General features: G+C 37.3%; 1 protein-coding gene across 8 annotated transcripts in view; it reads left to right on the top strand.

Annotated features, from left to right (window-relative positions):
* MPHOSPH9 (M-phase phosphoprotein 9) overlaps positions 1-16,246 on the top strand; it is a 32,096-nt gene extending 15,850 nt beyond the window's left edge. For 6 of the 8 annotated variants that reach the window (XM_062589902.1, XM_062589900.1, XM_062589903.1 and 3 more), the window contains 15 exons: positions 328-764; positions 1,696-1,854; positions 3,486-3,573; positions 4,399-4,614; positions 5,701-5,748; positions 6,177-6,241; positions 7,912-8,013; positions 9,517-9,654; positions 10,383-10,555; positions 11,333-11,497; positions 11,830-11,950; positions 12,781-12,884; positions 13,778-13,989; positions 14,557-14,625; positions 15,953-16,246. In XM_062589902.1, the coding sequence (XP_062445886.1) occupies positions 328-764; positions 1,696-1,854; positions 3,486-3,573; positions 4,399-4,614; positions 5,701-5,748; positions 6,177-6,241; positions 7,912-8,013; positions 9,517-9,654; positions 10,383-10,555; positions 11,333-11,497; positions 11,830-11,950; positions 12,781-12,884; positions 13,778-13,989; positions 14,557-14,625; positions 15,953-16,054 (2,199 nt within the window). In that variant the 3' untranslated portion in view covers positions 16,055-16,246. The remainder of the gene's footprint in view (positions 1-327; positions 765-1,695; positions 1,855-3,485; positions 3,574-4,398; positions 4,615-5,700; positions 5,749-6,176; positions 6,242-7,911; positions 8,014-9,516; positions 9,655-10,382; positions 10,556-11,332; positions 11,498-11,829; positions 11,951-12,780; positions 12,885-13,777; positions 13,990-14,556; positions 14,626-15,952) is intronic. The other 2 variants (XM_062589901.1, XM_062589904.1) reach the window with 2 other exon arrangements.
* Positions 16,247-19,579: the final 3,333 nt, after the last annotated feature.

Raw genomic sequence — 19,579 nt, 5'->3', positions numbered from 1 at the left:
TTGTTCCAAGCTGCCTGCAGACATCATAGTTCTTTTTATACACATAGCTGAAATTTCTAAGGTTTTCTAGATAGCTATGGCTGTTAGATAGGTCTTTATTCTTAATGGAAACTCAGAAAACCAAACTGCAGACATTGAGAAAATGTCATCCACTGAACTATTGCAGTCCCTTCAGTTGTGCTCTTGCTTGTTACTACTGAATAATTGTAGTACTTTTCAGTGTAATTGTTGCAATGTGTTACATGGAGTACTGATGTCTTCAGATAACTCCATTTACAAAATCAAAGTTTAAATCGCAACTATTTAGCATTTGAAATTATTTCCTAGATCTTGACATTGGACCCAACCCTGCATATGAAACCAGGTCAGCAGACTCCAGGACATTATTTTTTCAATATTCCTGAAGAGACAGCTCCTTTTTCTCCAGACTCTGTGGCAGAGCCCAGATTATTAAGTCACTGTGACACAGACTCTTTTTCACAGACAAGTAATTCGTCTCGGCTAGGTGGTTCTCCAGAATATTCTGCCAGCAGTAGACCTGTGCATCTGGACTCCTGTAAAAATCACCCATTCCAGAATGAGGACAAGACCAGCTGTCCTTTTCCAATGGCATATGCTGATGCTAGTAATGATATTTTAGTCAACACTGAGGAGGAGGAAACATTGACTCTGACTCCATCTTCTATTGCTCATTGTGCTGACAACAGTTTACCAGGATATAGTCTTTCAGTGACATCTTTTGAAGATCCTGTGATATTATCCAAGTAAGAATTTTGGGTTTTTTGTTTGTTTGTTTTTAATCTTTTAAAACCAGTAGAGTGGGATCTTTCATGAAAGAACTGCAACTTAAAATACCTGTCAAGGAAACAAAATACAGGAGTTCTGTGAGCTCAGAACACTGCAGGAATCTTTTTTTTTCCCCCTCTTCATGAACTATAGATAGTTTGTAGGCAGAACAATCATTCTGTGTTTTTAAAGATGAGGGTTACAAAGAGATGAAATGTCTTTCTTGAGACCATACTCTTTGATCTATGAGACAATGTTTGTGCTCTGTCTCCTTGACCCCCAAGGTCAGAGCCTTGACTAGAAAGCAAAATAATTTTCTATGTATTCGTGCTTGGTTATTTACATTTATACATTAGAATAAAAATACATGGTTATTTCATAGGATGTATGAAAAAGTTATTTTTAGTAGTGACTTTCAAAATACTCTAGTGCATGCAAGGGTCCTGCTTAGGATCAAATGACAAGAGAAGCAGAGAACAACTTTACTTAGGAAAAGCAGATATTCCCTACTGCCTGTTGTAGCTCTGCTAACTTGCACAGGGACAAGCAGACATGGCATATATTCCATGTGTGGTGACTTATGTAGGAGTCATGATTTCAAGACAGTTCAGTCTGTGAGTTTTCCTATTTTAATTCTCTGTATTTTCTAGTGCATAGCAAGGAGAGAGAACAGTGGGGAGGGAGAGTAAAGCTTTATATTCTTAATGTATTCTTACCTGTATGCTAGCCTTAGGGAGCTGAGACCACTCCCATAAATGACAAAGCTTTCTTTTGCTTTAATTTGAATGAGACCACAACCAAGTTCTGTAATGGATTTATGTGCTGAGTTCATCATGTGTAATGAATACAGCTGGCAATACATGGTCATGTGGATAACTGGAATTTTTTTCTTCTTAATTTTAAAAACAGGATTAGGCAGAACTTGAGGGAAAAACACGCTCGACACATAGCTGATCTACGAGCTTACTATGATGCTGAGATATATACCTTAAAACAACAGCTAAAGGCAAGCCATAAAACTGCTTCCTCTGAAGATTTGAAGAAAATCAATCAAAATCTTTCTGACAGGTACTGTTTGTCCTTTCTCTCTCTGTTGCATGATATTTTTTCCATTATAAAAACTACATACATTTGTTTAGAATATCTTGAAATTTGTTTCACTCTTCAGTTCAGAAGACTTCTTGCATCTGTTGAGGATTGGTTTAAAATTATTGTTAGGCATCAAGTGTGATGTTTGGACCAAAGGCTATGTGCCTTGTTTTACTTGAGTACTACCGAAAGCAGTAGAAATTTTGCTCAAGAAACATTAGTAGGCTGCAATTTGTCATGGAAGTGTCTACATTGTAAGACTGCTTGCCTGTCGTGCTGGTGGACGTCATCTATCTTTATTGTTCCCATCAAAACTACAGATAATACAGGAACCACGTTGGACTTATTGTTAGCTCTATGAAACTGACTTCCTTTGCCAGTCAGTGCTCTTTGTCCAAGTATTACTGCTGGAGCTTGTGTGCCTCTCCTCTGTTCTATTTGATATAAATTGAATGGTTGTCATTGTATAGAAGTTCATTGTGATCTTAATATCATTATTGCCAGTCAAAGCACCTATTATAAATTTAGATAGTTAAAATACCTGGCAAAGTTTATGTCCCTTAGAATAATTGGAACAGTGTGTAGGTGACTGGGACTTTTTTGTACTCAACTTCTAGTACTAGTGGGTCCTGTCTATTAAAAATGACTTCTGAGCAGTCATTTATTCAGTTACAAGTAGCTTGCAATACAATTTCAGTCATTAATTATCACTCAGCTTCATCAGTTAGCTGAAGTGGAGCTCTACCTTGGTGCATCTCAGCTGCTTTTGGTTCTTGAGCTCTTACACTCTGAGCTATCTCGAGCATCTCTGCTGCTTACCCACCATGAGCACCAGAGCCCTTGCTCACAGAGGTGCTTGGTGCTTGCAGCAGAGACTGAAGACTTTGGTTAGATGTCACAGGCTGGGCACTCAGAATTAGTGGAGGTGCTGGAGGCTGATAGCTCAAATCTCCCAACTATGAATGGAGAAAACGTGGCACTATCATTTTTGCAGGCCCAAAGTAAAGAGCACGTAATGATTCTAAAACATTTGGACATTGTTAGGCTGAATGCTATAGGAAAGCCAACAAGAAAATAATTCTGTCATCAGAGGAGCATTTGGAAAGCAGCCTGTGATTAGGGCATGACATATTGAATAGCAACTTATTAACAAAGAATAAAGTGCACGACACATGCTGGAATGAGGCAGGGGTCCTTCAGGAAAAAACAATAGGATATATTATGTATGGGTGCAAGGTAGGGGAGTTAAGGTTGCATGAGTATAAAAGCGAGGTGATTTATAATCGTGGGAAAGCTTGGTGCTCCTTTTCATGAGTAGCAGGTACCAGACTAAAAGAGAGACAAAAAGAGTCCCAGCTAAAAACCATCCTGGTAAGTTAGGCTTTGAGTTGTAGTTTTGCTACATGGCAACTCTTGTTCTCCTCAGTTGTGTGTTATTAATACCTGATGATAACTGCCCACTCGTTTCCACACATGGATACTGTTTGTCTGTGTTTTTTCAGTGACTGTTTTTAATATAATTGGATTGCTTTTTTGAGGGGAGAAAGAGGCTGTAAAATGTATATTTATTATTTGCAAATTTCAAGATGTTTTTGTAACCTTTTAAATAGGTGTGACCAGTTAGATGCAGCTCTGAATGAAGCAAGTGCTCGCATGAGAGCTCTTGAAAATAAGAATAATATGCTAGAAAAGCAAGTGGTAAGTATATATTGTTAGTGACACAGTAATTCAAGGTCTCATTAGCTAAAATGGTAAGAGAATTCACGTATTGTTACTCTAATCTAGGTCTTTTTTCTGCTGTTTTATTTTCAACCTTTCTTCTTAATACGTGGTATTAGCCAAGATGTTACACAGGTGACTTTCCTAGCTGTGTTTCTTAGACTCCCTACTTGACTTTCAGATGACAATCATCAATTTTGCTTATAAACAACCCTTATATGCACAGATCACCTTTCCAGGTTATCAGGGACCAAAGAAATAAATGGTAAAATACTTGTGATGTGTTTCTGATGTCTCCCTTTAAAACAAAAATCAAATAAATAAAACATATACTGCGCAAAGAATCTTTGCTACTTCCTTTTTGGTTTCGTCTTACATCTAGGTGATAATAACAAATCTTATACTCACAGAGGAAAAAAAAATACTATCTTTCTACGTGTATTTATACAGTCTTTCATGACTGCATAGCTGTGTTTATTGTTCAAAGAACAGGACATTTTTCTTTTTATATGAACCTAGGAGATGGGATTCAGCTGACTGCCGTAGCTGTCTGGGAGCAGCCAGCTAGTTCTAGCCAGCTGTCAAGATTCCTGCTATAGCTGAAGGAAAAAGTTAGACAACAGGACAGAGTCATACAAAATAGGTGTCATCTTGTGGGTCTTTAGTCTTCCTTTTAGTTCTTTATACATTATTACCTGTATTCCATTATCTGTTTTCCGTTTAGAGGATTTCAGATTATGCCTTGTACTGAAATAAAAAATCTGTTGGGTAAACGTTATAATGAATGTTGTCTTTCTTCTTCAGACAGATTGGAGAGAACGCTTTTATGCGGTCAGTAGTACTTCCAAAGTTTTGCAAGAACGTATTGAAGAAATGCGCACAAGTAATAAAGAGAAGGATAACACTATAAGTCGACTAAAATCAAGGCTTAAAGATCTAGAGGAAGCGTTTGAAAAAGCTTACAAATTGTCTGATAATAAAGATACAAAGCTAAAGGAAGAAAATAAAATGTTTCAGAATGTAAGTAAGAAAATGGCAGTGTTGTTTACCAGTGGATGTTATGAACACAGCAAGTCTTGGATGTTTTGGTAAACCGCTCAGTTTACTGTTGTGAAATCTTAATGCACATCTAAGAACAGAAACCTATTTTTGACTTTAGTGGGTTAGGTGTTAGGTAATACTACAAACAAATATTTTAAAACTTGTTTAAGGCAGCAAGTATGTACTTTGATGGGTCACTAGTAAAGAACTCATTGCATCTTGTTACAGCTACGTATAACAACACTTGTGGTAGCTCATTTCAAGTATGTTATTACTCTTTAAGCTCTTAGCTCATTTTCCTTTTAGAGGTATTACAGGAAATAATTTGTTTATAGCTTTCAGGTCCAGGTGGAAGTCTAGGAGATGGTTTGCAACCGCAGAGGGACAAGTCTCTGTCAACTCACTTTCTGCTGTCTCCAGCAGTTTCATCTTTGTGGAATCTTAATAGCTTGCTGTCTGTGTATCTGAAGGGGCAGCATCTTCAGGGCTAAACTTAGAACACTTTTTTTTTTTTTCCCTTACTCTTTTAAGCTTAGTGGGAATAGACAGAACTTACCTTTCATAACGCATTACTATGTATTACTTCAGGCTGAATCAAAGGAATTATGCCCTCTGATTCATCAACAATAGTTTTAGAGTATATTGAAATTGATTTGTCTTGGCGAAATAGATATTAGCTGGAAAAGCTATTAGATGCTTTAGCCCCTCCCTTTTTTTAAAAAAAATAAAAAGTACTGAAATACTGGCTAAAATACAAAGTCAGCTTTAACGTCAATGAGGAATTTCACTGGTTCCTTCAGCCCTTTTAGGGAGAAATCATTTGAAATTAGAAATACGATGTGTAAGTAATTCTGTCTCCTTTTCTCTCCTTTATTTTTTTTCTGATTAGAACAATTAGAGCTTAAGAAATATTTTCTAGAAAAATCAAATACAATGTATATCCTCATACTGCTTATGCATACATTAGACAAGCAATTAGGATAGATTTACTTGCAAAAGTCGACAAAAATGTCAATTGTATATAGTTTTGTTTCTTTCTTTTTTTTTTTTTTTTTTTTTTTTTAGCTTTTAGGAGAATATGACTCCCTTGGAAAAGAACATGAAAGAGTAAAGGTAGGTAATGCATTAGTTATTTTTAAAAAATAAAATTTACTTATAATATTCTTTATTACATAACTTATGTAAGAATATCCAGCTAACCAATTATAAATGAGGAGACAAAACAAACTGTTCTTTATCATCTGTTTTGTTTTTTTTTTTTGTTTTTTTTTTTTTTTAAGGCCAGTGTGCTTCATGCAAATACCTCCAAGCTAATATGTGCTATAGAATTAACTGAATTAACTTATGTATTTAGAAAAGATCAAATGGAGAACAGTCATGGGCAGTGAAAGTACTGCAAAGTCAAAGAGCTTTAATGGCATTTCCTTTCAAATAGGAGGGCACAGTTAATGCATTATTTTCAAAATTGATGTAGAGTTATGCATTTTTGTATATTTATGTAGTTTCTGAACTTGTTGCTTTCTTCCTCATGTACTGTGTAGGATACATTAAATGCAACTGAAAACAAATTGCTTGATGCAAACACCCAGATCTCCGATTTGAAAAGGTAATTCCAAAATAGTGTAAACATTATTTTAACATTATGAAATATAGGCTATGGCATAGGTAACATGTACTCCTAGATCATGATAGTATCTTACAATTTCAGTTACATCTTTTAAGTATTTTATGTTGCTTTGTGTTACTTTGCAGACATTGTAAAGCCTCCTCCAGTGAGATGTAATCAACTATTTCCTTCCTGACTGTTGTCACTCAGCCAGTCTACTGCTCAAGCTTTTATTACTGTGGTTGTCTCCTTAGGAGCCTCCATCTTCAGCTAACTAGTCTCTCTCCTGGTTTTCAGGAGTGAGGATGCTGCTAGGAGTTTGCTCTTCATATTATGGCTCCTAGGCATGAGTAAGGGACAGAAGGGTGTTCCATGCATAGAGCAGTAATAACTTCTTACACCCCCTGGGTAGGCACTCGGTTACTTGGGTAGGTAACCATCAAGGGATTTAGGTCTATGAACATGCCTTCCTGGCTGGGGTTTCTCAGCCATTTCTTCTCAAGACTGTTAAAACAGTCCATTTATTCAGAGAAGTCTGGAGAGGTGGGAGCTGAGGACTTAGTTTTGAGAAGGCTCTTGGGCAGGCACCATGAGCTGATGTCCCACATCACTCAGCTCCCTCTGAGTTTCTTTTGTGGTTATGTGCTATCATAATTTTATTTTCTGTGTTTATATGAACAGCTGGAGTCCAGATATCCAAAGCTAGAAAGACCAAGAGATATTTTTTTCTTCATAATTTTTCAGTTTTTCTTTCAGAAATGTGCCTACCAGCTTTACCTTAGAATTCATTTCAAATGTCATTCTGCACAATTTGCACAAGCATTAACTTGTGCATAGTCTTTGGCCAAAACTAGAAAAAGAACAAATGTGATGCTGTTACAAATATTGTAACAGTTCTTTTTGCTGCTCAGGTCACCTGATTTTTAAAGAAAAAGAATAGAAAGGATTTAAAGAAGGAATAGAAGAAAGCCCAAATCCAGCACTCTGCCTACAATCTTTGTTGGCTGTTGAGGAAATGAAGATACTATGAAGAACAGTTCAGTCTAGAATTTCTCTTACTGCTTTTATTGTTCCCACCTGTTTGTGGATGCTGCTAGGTAGGGGCCAATCCAGGCTACAAAAACTGTAGTGGAAAGAAGAGATTTTTATTTCCTCTTCCAAAGATCTGTATTTCTGTTAAGGGAGCCTCCAAGCAGGAAATGAGTAAGACTGTTGCATTACCAAGGGCTGGTTCACTGAAAATGTGTACTGCAGTGTATGGGAGAGGCACAAATTATATGAAGAGCCTGAGCAGCAGATTCGTAGAGTTACCTAAGTGACGTGCAGGAGAATAAGCCACCCATTAAAATCAGAGTAGAGGATAAATGCGTCATTTCAAGGAGGAAACAGAGTACTCTTCCAACTCCTCTGCACTGAGTGCTTCAATGTACAGGAGTAACTACTGGTCTATCTTTCTAGCTAGGTTACCTAAATTAAACCAAGAACTCAAGTATATATTTGTATATTCATAGATGAAACTGCAACAAAGAACTCTTGTTCTTTGCTTGTTCTTTTACCCAGGATATCCAAATAAAAATGAGCAAACTGTATTTTAATAGTCTAAGAATAATCTTATATTTCTTTATAAGATTTTAAAAGACACTAATGTATTCTTTTTACTTTCGTATTAGAACAATTTCAAAACTTGAAGCTCAGCTTAAGCAGGTAGAACATGAAAATATGCTGAAAATTCGTCAAATTACTGAAAGTCGTTTAGGGACTTCTTGTGCCAAGTAAGTGAATATTCCAACAATGTGAAAACAGGTTGTGTGATTTTTAGAACACTTTCTTTATCCCTTTTTAGCCAAAACACATGAATGTGAAACCATAGGCTAAACTGGGTTAGATACATGTGATGTAATACAGACACTTCACATACCAAGAAATTATTAAAAAATCAAATACTATATGGGTGATCTGGCAAACTCTGTTTGTAGTTTAACCTGAGCATTTATTATGTATTGGTTCCTCAACTCTGTAGGGGTTTCCATGCTCAGCAAACATCTTCTGAATAAAATCTGACAGTGCAGTTAGACTGTAGAGTTTTTCTTTGTGCCCTGATGCCTCTGATTTTAGAGGCTAAGGATTACTTTTTGTTTTTCTAAATGTAGTTTGTACAGGTATCCTGAGAGTAGTGTAGAAGTTGAATTAAAATGCATACTCTCCTTTGGATTGTGAACTTGTTGATCAAAGCTGACCTGTATTCTGTTTTGCTCCCTTTATATTTTAAAGACCTCAGAAATATTTGTCTCCATCTGAGATTGTTGATATGTTTTTCTTTGTTTTTTGGTATTTAAAAATAAAAAAAAATCCAAGTTAGAACTGATACTATAAAGCACAAAGTTATTGTAATGTGTTTTGAATAATGTCTGTTTGCCTATATTGAACAGTAATATTTTTTAGTGATTATTATGACTCAAATAAATTAGGCAATAATAAATGTCAGGGAGAGTTTTCTAGTTAGAACTGTTTTAGTATCTATGAACAGAATCCCACAACATCAAAGAATGTAAAGGAAGACCTAAACACTGTGGATTATGTTCACTAGGAGGAGAGGGAAAACCTCCATGGATTTGGAGATTAGTTTGTCCCTGTCTGATCTTGGAGGCTCAGAGAAGCCTCATTCCAGTTGAACGCATAGCAGCATAAATTTACAGGACAGTGGTTATGGTTAAATAGCTTGAATATTTACGAACTTGCACGAACTTGTTTTCTTAAGTATCTGCTTTCCTATGAATAAATACTCATGTTTCTAATACTTATACAACAATCTTTATTTGCCAGTATTTACCACTCTCTCAGATTGTCAAAAGTGGTTGAGGGGAAGGGGGTTATTTCTTTGATTTTAAGAGACTGATAAATTGTGTCAAAAGGAAAGTTGGGGTCAGATGCTTTGAACCAGTGGAGGTGTCAACACCAAATATTTTTAATCAGTTGAGTAATAGACAGTATGCAAATCTGGGTCCAAGTAAACAACGTTAATTTACAAGGAGCTTTGTGTGACATTCTGCATTCTGAACTGCCTAATTACGACTGAAACCTCTATATCTGGGGAAAAAACTTTTTTTTTCTTTACAAACTTGTTTTTAAAAGCAGTTATTTTTCCATAGAATTTGCAATTTTGTTGTATATTTGTTACTGTGTCTGCTTAACTTATTTAAGTGACTGGATTTTCATAATTAAAGTGCTTGCTTCCCCCCCCCCCCCAATAACTCTGAAGTTTTTCATTCTTATAGCAAACTGGCAACTCCTGATGTCAGCAGGCGGAAGTGGTTGATACCAGGAGCAGAATATTCAATCTTCACTGGTCAGCCTTTGGAAATCCAGGAAAGCCCTAAAGATAACAGACTAGAAGAAACTTGTATTCCTTCTAGGTGAGCTGATTTTCTTCAATCTCTACTATGACTAACATGGAATATGGCTAAAAAGGTTATCCAGAATTGACTAGATTCATATTTTAAGATTTTTGTGCATGTAGTAATTTTAAACAGTTCTAAAAAGTTTCTCAGTTTTTCATAGGTGCTATACACTTCTCTAAAACCAAAACAGTCTTATTCCTTGACTAACATACGAAGCAAGCAGCAGTGCTGTAGCCTTTCGTACCTTCCCTGAAATATCAGAAAGCTTGGACTGCATCTTGCACCATTGCCTTCATGTTCTCTGACATGTGACTTATTCAGGAAATACAGTTTGGACATGGAAATGCTGTTTTGTATTAAACTGTTATGGTTGGCTGCAGCTTTTTGCCAGTCTGAAGCTTCAGTTGTTTAGAGTGTCATTTCTCAGATTTCCTTCTTCCTTTAGAAGTTTTTGAGCCTCTATGAGGATGTTTTTAGTTCTAAGTGTTTACATTAAATAATTAGAAAATGTCAAATCACCAAATTTAATTATTACTCTTCAACTTTAGATCCTTGTCCTGGCCTATTACAGTCCTCTGAGGTTCTTGGATGAAATTAAAAATGAAATTAAAATTAAAGTTCCTATTTTGGCAACAAAGTATAAAGCTCAGAATAAATTTCTCTAGTTTTTTGTCCCTTCGCCATGCATTTGGATAGCCAAGCTAAAATCTAAAAGCTTGATCCTTTTTTTTGTGTTACCTAAGGCACCATTCACCTCCTGAAAAGGACCCTTCACAAGAAGACTCTTCAACAGGCACAATAGAGAAGAAGGAAAGTGAGATGCCAGAAACGCCAATAATTAAAGCCTTTAAAGAACTTGAAGGAAAAGCATTTAAAGATTGGGGTACACAGACAGAAAAAGAAGACACATCAGCTAGTAAATTTTATTTTTTATACTCTTAAGCTTGTCTTTAGTGACTTTTCACTTGTATGTCTTCTGGTTTTGTTATCCCCAGGATAAAAGTTGATCAGACTCAAGTGATGAGATAAAAATAGTTTTTAGCGTGCAAGCTTCTGGAGTTTTCTTAAGCAAATTTGAAATGATACAGCTAAGTGACTTCTTTAAAACAGAAAGAATGCAGAGGTTGCTGTTAGACCTCAAGCTAGTCAGTTCTTTCTGAGAATATTTTATATTTATAAACAGTAATAGAGTAACTAACAAATTCTGTCTGGCTGCAATTCCACTTCAGTTTTGTTCTCATAATGTGATACCAGAATGCTTGTTATGAAAGCTAGCATCGACACTGAGAGACTGCACAGAGCTGTTATAGTAATGGGGGTTTAGGAAGGCTTGTAAGTAGCAATCCTTGAGTCTTCCCTGAATGCTTATGGTTTTGGTTCAGGCAGGTACTCCATCTTTTCCAAAAAATACTTTTGTCCTGCTTTCTGCTGCCTATTAAATTGGTCTTACATAATATCACTTGTCCGACACATGCTGCAAAGCATCCTTTTTCATAAGGTGGTTTAACTACTTTTTGAATATAACTAATAAGAAGTGGGATTTTAAGCTAAATAGCATAAATATGTTGACATGAGGCAGATTAAGTGCAGTTGCTGTATAGTAAAAGTTGAGAACAGAAGAATATTCGAGTTTGTGTCAAAAATACTTTTTTTTTTTTTTTTTTTTTTTTTTTTTTTTTTTTTTTTTTTTAAGAAGCATCCAATCGACGTCAGACTGTTGGGTTTGATGAAACTTCTTTTGTTGCTAATCGGTCCCCAGAGAAAGGTAAAGAACAGCAAAGACCAAAACGATACAGCTCCCCTTCTGGCCAGCGGTCATCCTCTCTTCCTCCTTCGAATAGGAAATCAAATACTCCAAGTAAGTGCTTTTCTGATGTTTGGCTTATGTTACTTAAAAAGTACAGGCGAAGGTATTTAAATAACGGAAGGCTGCTCTAGAATAAAGAAAAGTAAAAATAGGATTCCACATTATTCTAATAGATAACCTGAAAAAAAGCTTGCCTATAAGTCATAGAGAATGTAAAAGTGGTATGTCGGTATGTTTATCTTCATTTTTCTGTGTTGTGATGTACTTTTCATGTAATTTAGATAAACATAGACAGCTTTGAAAAGTATCATTTTAAGACTTAAACACTTGATCACTTGAGTGGGAGAAGTCTTAGGTACTTAAATATACTTTGACTTTTGCAGCAACAAGGGAGATAATGTTGGCCCCAGTGTCTGTGACATATAGCCCAAAACGATCTCCAAAAGAGAACTTCTCTCCTGGATTTAGTCATTTGCTTAGCAAAAATGAAAACACAGTGACAAGGTATGTATTTTGTGGAAAAAAAATGTGTTCTGGTTATTATAAAAACAGTATGTTTATACAGACTTAATATTGTTACTACTCTTTCATTAAAAAAAAAAGTTCTAAAAGAACGTGAGTCATGCAAAGATTTCTATATAGAAAGCTAATTTTCTGAAGTACGGTTAAATAAGCAAGAAAAATTTAGAACAATTTCCCTTATTTAGCATTCACAAAGATGAAATGTTGGGTTTATTGTTGCGTACGTTGGCACAATGTTGACCACTGACAAAGTGGTGGTTAAGAAAGAATTCTTCTGTAGAGTATTTCTGGATCCACATGCAGCTTATCAGGAAATACAAATAAAAGATGAAAGCAATATCTACCTAGCATGTCATTTATAAACATTTATAAATATAAACACTTATAAATGGGAAAAAATGTAAAAACTTTAAATTTATTTTCTACTAACTCAACTAGTTGCTATGATTTATATTTGACTCTTTTATTTGGCAAGGCTGGTAGAATTTCAGCAACCATGCTCAGCTAAAGCGTAGGGGGCATGTGCATGAAGAGGAAGAAACATTTAGTATCGGTCCTATGGTTCTTGTGGGTGACTAGGTGGGAGCAGGGGCTTGGCATCCTTCTGAAAGGAAGTGACATGAATTTGGTTTGTTCACTTAAGAGGGTATCAGGTTATGGTACTATTAGCAGTATATAGAAGACTCAATTTCTGTGGGATATAAATGTGTTTAAATAAGCAACTTGTTTTTAAACAAAAGATGAAAAAAATTCTTTCAGATTATAAATTATTTTTAGTGAGTAATTGTTGCATACTTCCTGTTACTCTGTAGATTTGATATCCTTTTGGATGACCTGGAAAGTGTTCCTACATCTACTTCACAGCATAGCAATCCAAGAAAAAGACTCCAGTTTCTCTCACTAGATGATGTAGAAGGTAATTTGTCAAAGTAGGGGAAACTGTTCTTTGTACTTCTTGGAGTTTATAAAACATACTTTTTAATCCACCAACAGAAACATTTTCTTTTACCATAATTTATTCTCAATTGGTAACAGTTCAAATAGAAAGCTGGCACTTTATGGCATAAAACTTTTAAAAATCCTCTGAATATTGTATAGCCTTTGTCCTATTATACTATTTATGTATTTTAATACTGGAGATAGAGAAGTCCCACTCATACAGTATTTATTTTTATGTATATGTGTGTGTGCACAAACACAGTAGAACAACAAAAATAATTCAGCTGAGAAAGAAGGGCAATATGTTTTCTGATGCTTAACTAGGTTATAATGCATATCTTACTAGGTTCCTGTATTAAGATGTATGTGCTCAGTCGTACTAACAGAATTCTATTACTAAGCATTGCATTACAAATAGCAAAGAGTAAATATAATAAGGCTAGTTGTTTCAGATTTTTTTAATGATTGATTGAACTAAATCTTTCCTCACTTAAAAAAAAATTGCCTCAATATTCTGCTTTTGTTTTATATTAATGTATTTATTTAGACTAATGTTTTCATGGTTTCATGGAGATATTTAGAAATCTTGTACCAGTAAAAGTAGTTACTAATTAGTACATTATAGTCTGTCTGTTATAAAACAACATATTTTTGGTTAAAGATGACTCAAAAGATGACCCATGCAAATGTTTTGCAATCTTCCATGATTTGCCTAAGGCGAGCTAATGAGGCTTTGCTGCTCGCTATCTGCAGTTTACATTTACATACCTCCAAGATCACATCACTTTTCTTGTTGTAAGTTTCTTTTTCTGTCCTATGCAATAATTCTGTAGAGAATTACAAAATAAAAGAGCCGTATTTTGTTGATAGGGAGGCATCATTCAGGTGTCAGAGAGAGCTCTTGTGCTGAATCCTTCAATAATGAAATGAAGAAAGCAACAACTTGGGATGAGAGGAGCATAGCACAGAAACATGAGCCAATGCTATCGTCTTGTGAGAGAGACTTCAAGTACACAGCAAGGATTAAGACTCTGGCTGAAACAGAGAGACTTTTTGATGAGCTCACTCAGGAAAAGCAACAGGCAATGATTACTTTTATTTTAAAGTTGTGGCTAAATGTAGTGTTTGTATGAGAGGTGAGGGACGTAGCAGTATATGTACATGACACATGGCTGAAGTTCCTGCAGAATTTCCAGTGTTACCCTGGGAAAGCACTACTGTCTTTCCCTGCTCTATTTCTGATACTCCAGTCTTTTCGTGTACCTAACTTTGTTAAAGAAGAAGCACTTAACACAAACACAGCATGCATAGAAGGGTTAGCGTGAATTTTTCTTCCTTACCAGACAGTTTTTAAATCAGCCTTGCAAACAAGAAAGGTTAGTGCACTAAACTATTCTGGCAATTAAGTAAGAGCACTTTCTTCAAAATGATCCTTGAGAGGGCCAGCTTATGTATGTCTATTTTTTTTTTCTAATCAGTTTTGTATGGTATAGTGTTATGGTAACAAAAGTTTGGTCTGAGAACAATGGTGGATGTGTATCTGTAATATTTATGTGATGACTTGCCTCTCCCCCTGTAAGATGAAAGGTTAGAAAAGCTTGCACTGGCTCTTGAAACTAATTTACAGCTGAAGTATTTTCTGTTATTAGATTGAGGCTGCATTGAGTCGAATACCTTGTTCTGGGGGAAGAATGACCTTGCAAGCAAGATTAAATCAGGTGAAAAAACTTCTGCCTATGATTGTTCTCTTCAGTTGCTCTTTTACTCTTTGAGAATATATAGTTTAGATGACAGTTTTACTATAAAATAAGGTGTGATTACTGTGGGTTTTTTCCATACTGTTAAGCAGTGCTCCTGAATTGGGCTGAATTTTGAATCTGTGTATGAGGTGATCTCTAGACTTTATTAAAAGATAATGGAGAAGTTGCTGCAAATTAATTATAAATCAGTATCACTATGTATAAAGGTGTAAGTTAGGATAATCTCTATATGACTGATTTAGAAAAGAACAGAATAACTAGTCCTGCCAACGTTTGTGCTTTTTTCCCCACAAACAGAAAATATTTTATTTTCATACATATATGTATGTATGTGTATATGTAGACGCATACATATAAACACGGTGTATATTCTGCATAAGACTATATTCTTATTGTTCGTACGTGGGAGCAGTTTTTCAGAGTTACCACAGGAATAATCTGCCCTTGCAAGAGCACAGAGAGGTGTATGAGATGAGGGCAATACATTAAGAAAACGCAGTGACTGTGAAATAGATCCCTGAAGCTGTATGGAAGACGTTGTGCTGTAGAACAGAATGTAAAGGGGAGTTTTTGTTCAGTTGGGTTGCCTTTTCTTTTCTTTTCTTTTTTCTTTGGTGTGTGTGTGTGTGTCTGAAAGCATAAAGAAGAAAACAAAAAGGCAAAAATAAGCATCGAAGGTGGAATGTGGGAGAGTGTCTTCTTGGGAAAGTTCTGCAGATTCTTATAATGAACACAAATGCCTCGAAGTTGTGCTTTTTTTCTGAAAAGCCTTCAGCTTTTCTGCAATTGTAATGCCAGGGCTCTCTATCGACTGCACTAGGAAAAAAAAAGCGTGTTCTAGTGATTTAATATTGCTGTTCACTGTACTGGTCAACTGTTGCCTAAATGTGTCTCTCTGAGTATCAGCCTATCCCAGACCTTGCCAAGTTTTATATGTCTTATGGAAACAAAAAATATCTGAAACAGGTTTGTGGGTGGCTTTTTTTTTTTTTTTTTTTTTGAAAGGAGGGGGGAGATTTAGGACTGACTCTGTGCCCACTTTCAATGCAGGTAGAGAGGGTAATCAAAAAACATGAATACACACACATACATAAAAATAATAAGACAAGCCTGTAGGACTGGCTCTGTTTTATGAGTGCTAGTGGAATGCTAATAATATATCGGAAAGGGTGCTGGTTGAAAATAGAAGTGATTGTGTTTTAGTATATGTGATTAAGTATCTTTTCTTTTTTTTCCTCCCCTTTTTTTCCCTCCTCTTCCCCTCCCCCTCAATTATTTCCATTAGGAAGCCCTGGAAGATCGCTTGGAACGGATTAATAGAGATTTGGGATCAATACGCATGACTCTGAAAAGATTTCATGTTTTACGTACCTCTGCTAATCTTTGAGAATTCTCTCTTGAATTTAAATATGCTTTTGTTTGCACTAATGTATAATTATGCACTCAGTAAATGCAAATTGTTTTGTATTTTTATAAACCCTGAATAGTAGTTTTACAACCATGTTACCCTTTACACGCAGCAATATTTTGTACCTCAAACAGCCACCTATATTTTAAACATATTTTTGTTACACTTGAGGAATGGATCTGTTTATCCTGTATTTTAATATTTTTTAAGAGTATTATTTTTAAATAGTGATATTCAATTTATAATAACAATAAGCAACTAAAAGGCAGCTTGTTTTCAGAAAATGAAATGATCGTGTTATCCTTTTGCACTTGATTTTCCTCACCATTTTGTAACATCTAAGGTATGTTGTAAATAATAGTTAATAGGAAATTTTGAACTTTTCTATTATGCAGAAGACAACATGAATCGTGTGTTAAAGATGACTACCAGTATATGCTAAAATCATTTTAATGTAAACCATGCAACATGGATATTTTTCATTGTGACACTTTAAATACCTATCTGCAAACTGGATGCTATTTAAGTAACTTTCTGTATAAACGTATCATTGGACTGAAGAAAATAAATGTTGTCTTTTTTACAAAATTGCGTTTTTTCCCTGTACTGTGAGACTAGAATAGAGCCAAATGAATTCAAGGGCAAATGTCTTAAAATACATTAATTAACTAAAAATGCTGTTCTGTTCCATTATTTTGTTTTCCTTCAGGATCTCAGTTCCAACAGCCCCAGTTTACCAACCATGTGGCACATATTCAGCATCTCTGACTTGAAAATAACCCTTTGGCATTTGGGGAAGATGTTGCTCTTTTGCTCCATGATATTGAAAAATGGAAGACTGGCAGCAGGGAAGGAAGGGATGTTGCTTTTTACCTGTCCTGTCCTGCAGCAGAGGCTTTTTACCTAAGTCCTAAATAGGAAAACTTTCCCTCCCCTCTGATTCTCTCGGTCTTTTCTCTATTGCTTTCATTTGTTGTTTGTCTTTTTAAAATTCCATTTAGAGTAATTATAAAATAATTATCTTTATAATCACTCTTCAGAAAGTAAATCCCCCCTGCCCCTAGCCACACTTCCCCTTGGGGAATCATTTTACTATCGTAAATGCACAGCTTAATTTTTCTGTTTTTGCTTTGATAAATTTTTCCAATTATCTCCTTCGCAAGTACGCAGAGGAGATGGGCTCACAGTAAAAGCAGTCCAATGAGCGACTCTTGGAAAATAATACCTGGCAGAGCCCTGTGCTTCATGCCACGCTCCAGGAGGTGTGCTGCAGCTGGTGTGGGAGTGAGAGGCGGCTGAGCGCCGTTTCACCGTGGCCTTAGGGAAAATTGCCCTTTTGCAATTTTCGTGCGTTGTGCTTCTGCTTCAGCAATTTCAGAGGACTTTGATTAGAAAGAAGTGCTTTTCTTTTACATATTTATTAACTAGGAGTGATACTTCCATTATGTCTGGCTGGCTGCATATTGGTATGTGCTTTGCTAGTTTGGTTGCCACTGGCTATGTTACTAAAATGTTGCTCTAAATTATTTGGTGTTTCCCAACAGTTGAAGGGAGAGCTGTCTTGGTACATCAAGTACCAGGATTCCTGAGATGGACGGCAGCCATCCTGTCTCCCAGTGAGCTCCTCAACTCCAGTTGACGCTCCAAGACTGTAACTATTTAACCAAAATTACTCTCAAAGTATGTTAGCTTGGTTTTAGTGCCTTATCAATGTTCCCATTGCAGTTATGAGCGTACACTTAAAAACCAAACCCAAGCTGTGCTCATGCAGATAAGTATTTTTCTTGGTGAATAATGCATATTTGCTAGTTGGCACACTGCTGAATTACTGTCCAACATCAATATTTTAGTTTGTATTTTAATATTAAATAAACATTTAATTCGATTCCTTCCTTCTGCCCAAGAACAATAATAGGTTCTGGGACATTACATCAGCAATAATGTAGGTTTTAATCATATTGTGTGTTTCAAATTCTGTCCTTGTTCAAGATGTTTAGCCACCAGTGATGTGATTATTTTGCAGCGGAAGGGCCAGAACAGCTGTCAGAAAGGAGGCTGGTGAAGGTCGGATTCTAAAATGCGAGTGCTGTGTGCTGAGATCCTTGGAGAAGAGCTGTCCTGCCCCCCCAGCCTCCGTGTCCTGTGCGGCCACCTCTGCCCTGGGGGCGCTTCCAGGGCAAGATCAGAGTTGGGGAGAAGGCAGGGATGTTACTCCTTTTCCAGGCATTCACCCAGGCAGGTCTGCACTTTAGGATTACAGAGCAGAACGTGCTTCCAGGCTGCACCAATACACATTCAGTTTTCAGGGCGTTCTTATATTCTTACTTGTAATGTGTATTCACAATGGGTTGAGGGAAAAAAACAATCTTGGCTCCCGAGGGCAGCTCTCCGATTTGGTAAAGAGGTTTTCCCACCATTGTGAATTACTACCAGGTACGATTTAACGTTTTCAAGTATTGTTCCAAGGACTCCATCATCAGATAACGTAACATAGGTCCAGATGTCTTAATGGCCTTGCTTTCTTTAATCAGCGCTATAGCAAAAGCAAAAAAAAAAAAAAAAAAAAAAAAAAAAAAAAAAAAAGACATAAGCAGCAAGTAGGAAAGGCGATGAGATAGCTGAACAGATTCACCTTACAGCTTCTCTTTATCTCCACCAAACTCTTTGCTGCTATTTCTATTCAAATACTTTTTTATTATTATGTCCAGAAAACTGACTTGTGAGTCAGAACTTATTTTTTAATCAAAAGCCTCCTCCAGCTGCTGGAGCATTCAGCTCTTTCTGTTACAACACAGGAAAAAAACTGTGACCGGTGTTTTTAGTAAAGTTCCGTAGTAGAAAAATCTCCAGGGCTGCCCTGGGTGACCTGCTCGGTGCGGTGCCGCCGGCCCGGTTCTCCGGAGGGGCGGCAAAGCTGCAGTTCCAGGTTAAATCGGTGGGAGGCCTGAACGCCCAGCGCTTCCGAAAATCAGACCGGAGCCTCGAGAAACTGGGCCACGCGAAAGGAGCGTTTGCTCTGCAAAACGTGACCGCAGTTGCTCTGCACTTTGGACAATGTTCCCCCCCCCCCCCCCAAAAAAAAAAATAAAAAGGCGCCTTTAAAATTGTTTAACGCAGCTCAATCACCCTGGGGACAAATAAGGGCTCCCAGAGCAGCAGCTGCCGCCGCCTGTGCTTTCTCGGCGCGGGACGGTGGTTGCGTCCCCGTCTCCGGGCCCTGCAGGCGCCGGCGCCTCCGCGGCCCGGCCCGGCCCGGCCCGGCGGCCGCTGCCCCCCGCCCCGGCCCGCCCCCCCCCGCGGCGCTGCGCGGCGCTGCGCGGCGCGGCCGGCAGGCGGCGCGGCCGGGGCGCGCCAGGCGCCGGCCGGCGCGGGAAGGAAGCGGCGGCTGCCGCGGCGGCGCTGGGCACGGCGCGGGCGGGCGATAAAGCTGCCGGGGCGGCCGCCGGCGGGCAGCGCGGCGCCGGGCCCCTCGCCTGCCGCCGCGCCGAGCAGAGCCGCGCCGAG

Source organism: Rhea pennata, chromosome 17 (assembly GCF_028389875.1).
Source record: "Rhea pennata isolate bPtePen1 chromosome 17, bPtePen1.pri, whole genome shotgun sequence".
NCBI classification, from domain to species: domain Eukaryota; kingdom Metazoa; phylum Chordata; class Aves; order Rheiformes; family Rheidae; genus Rhea; species Rhea pennata.
The sequence above is the reverse complement of the archived record's forward strand: the minus strand, read 5'-3'. Positions and strand labels throughout refer to the sequence as shown.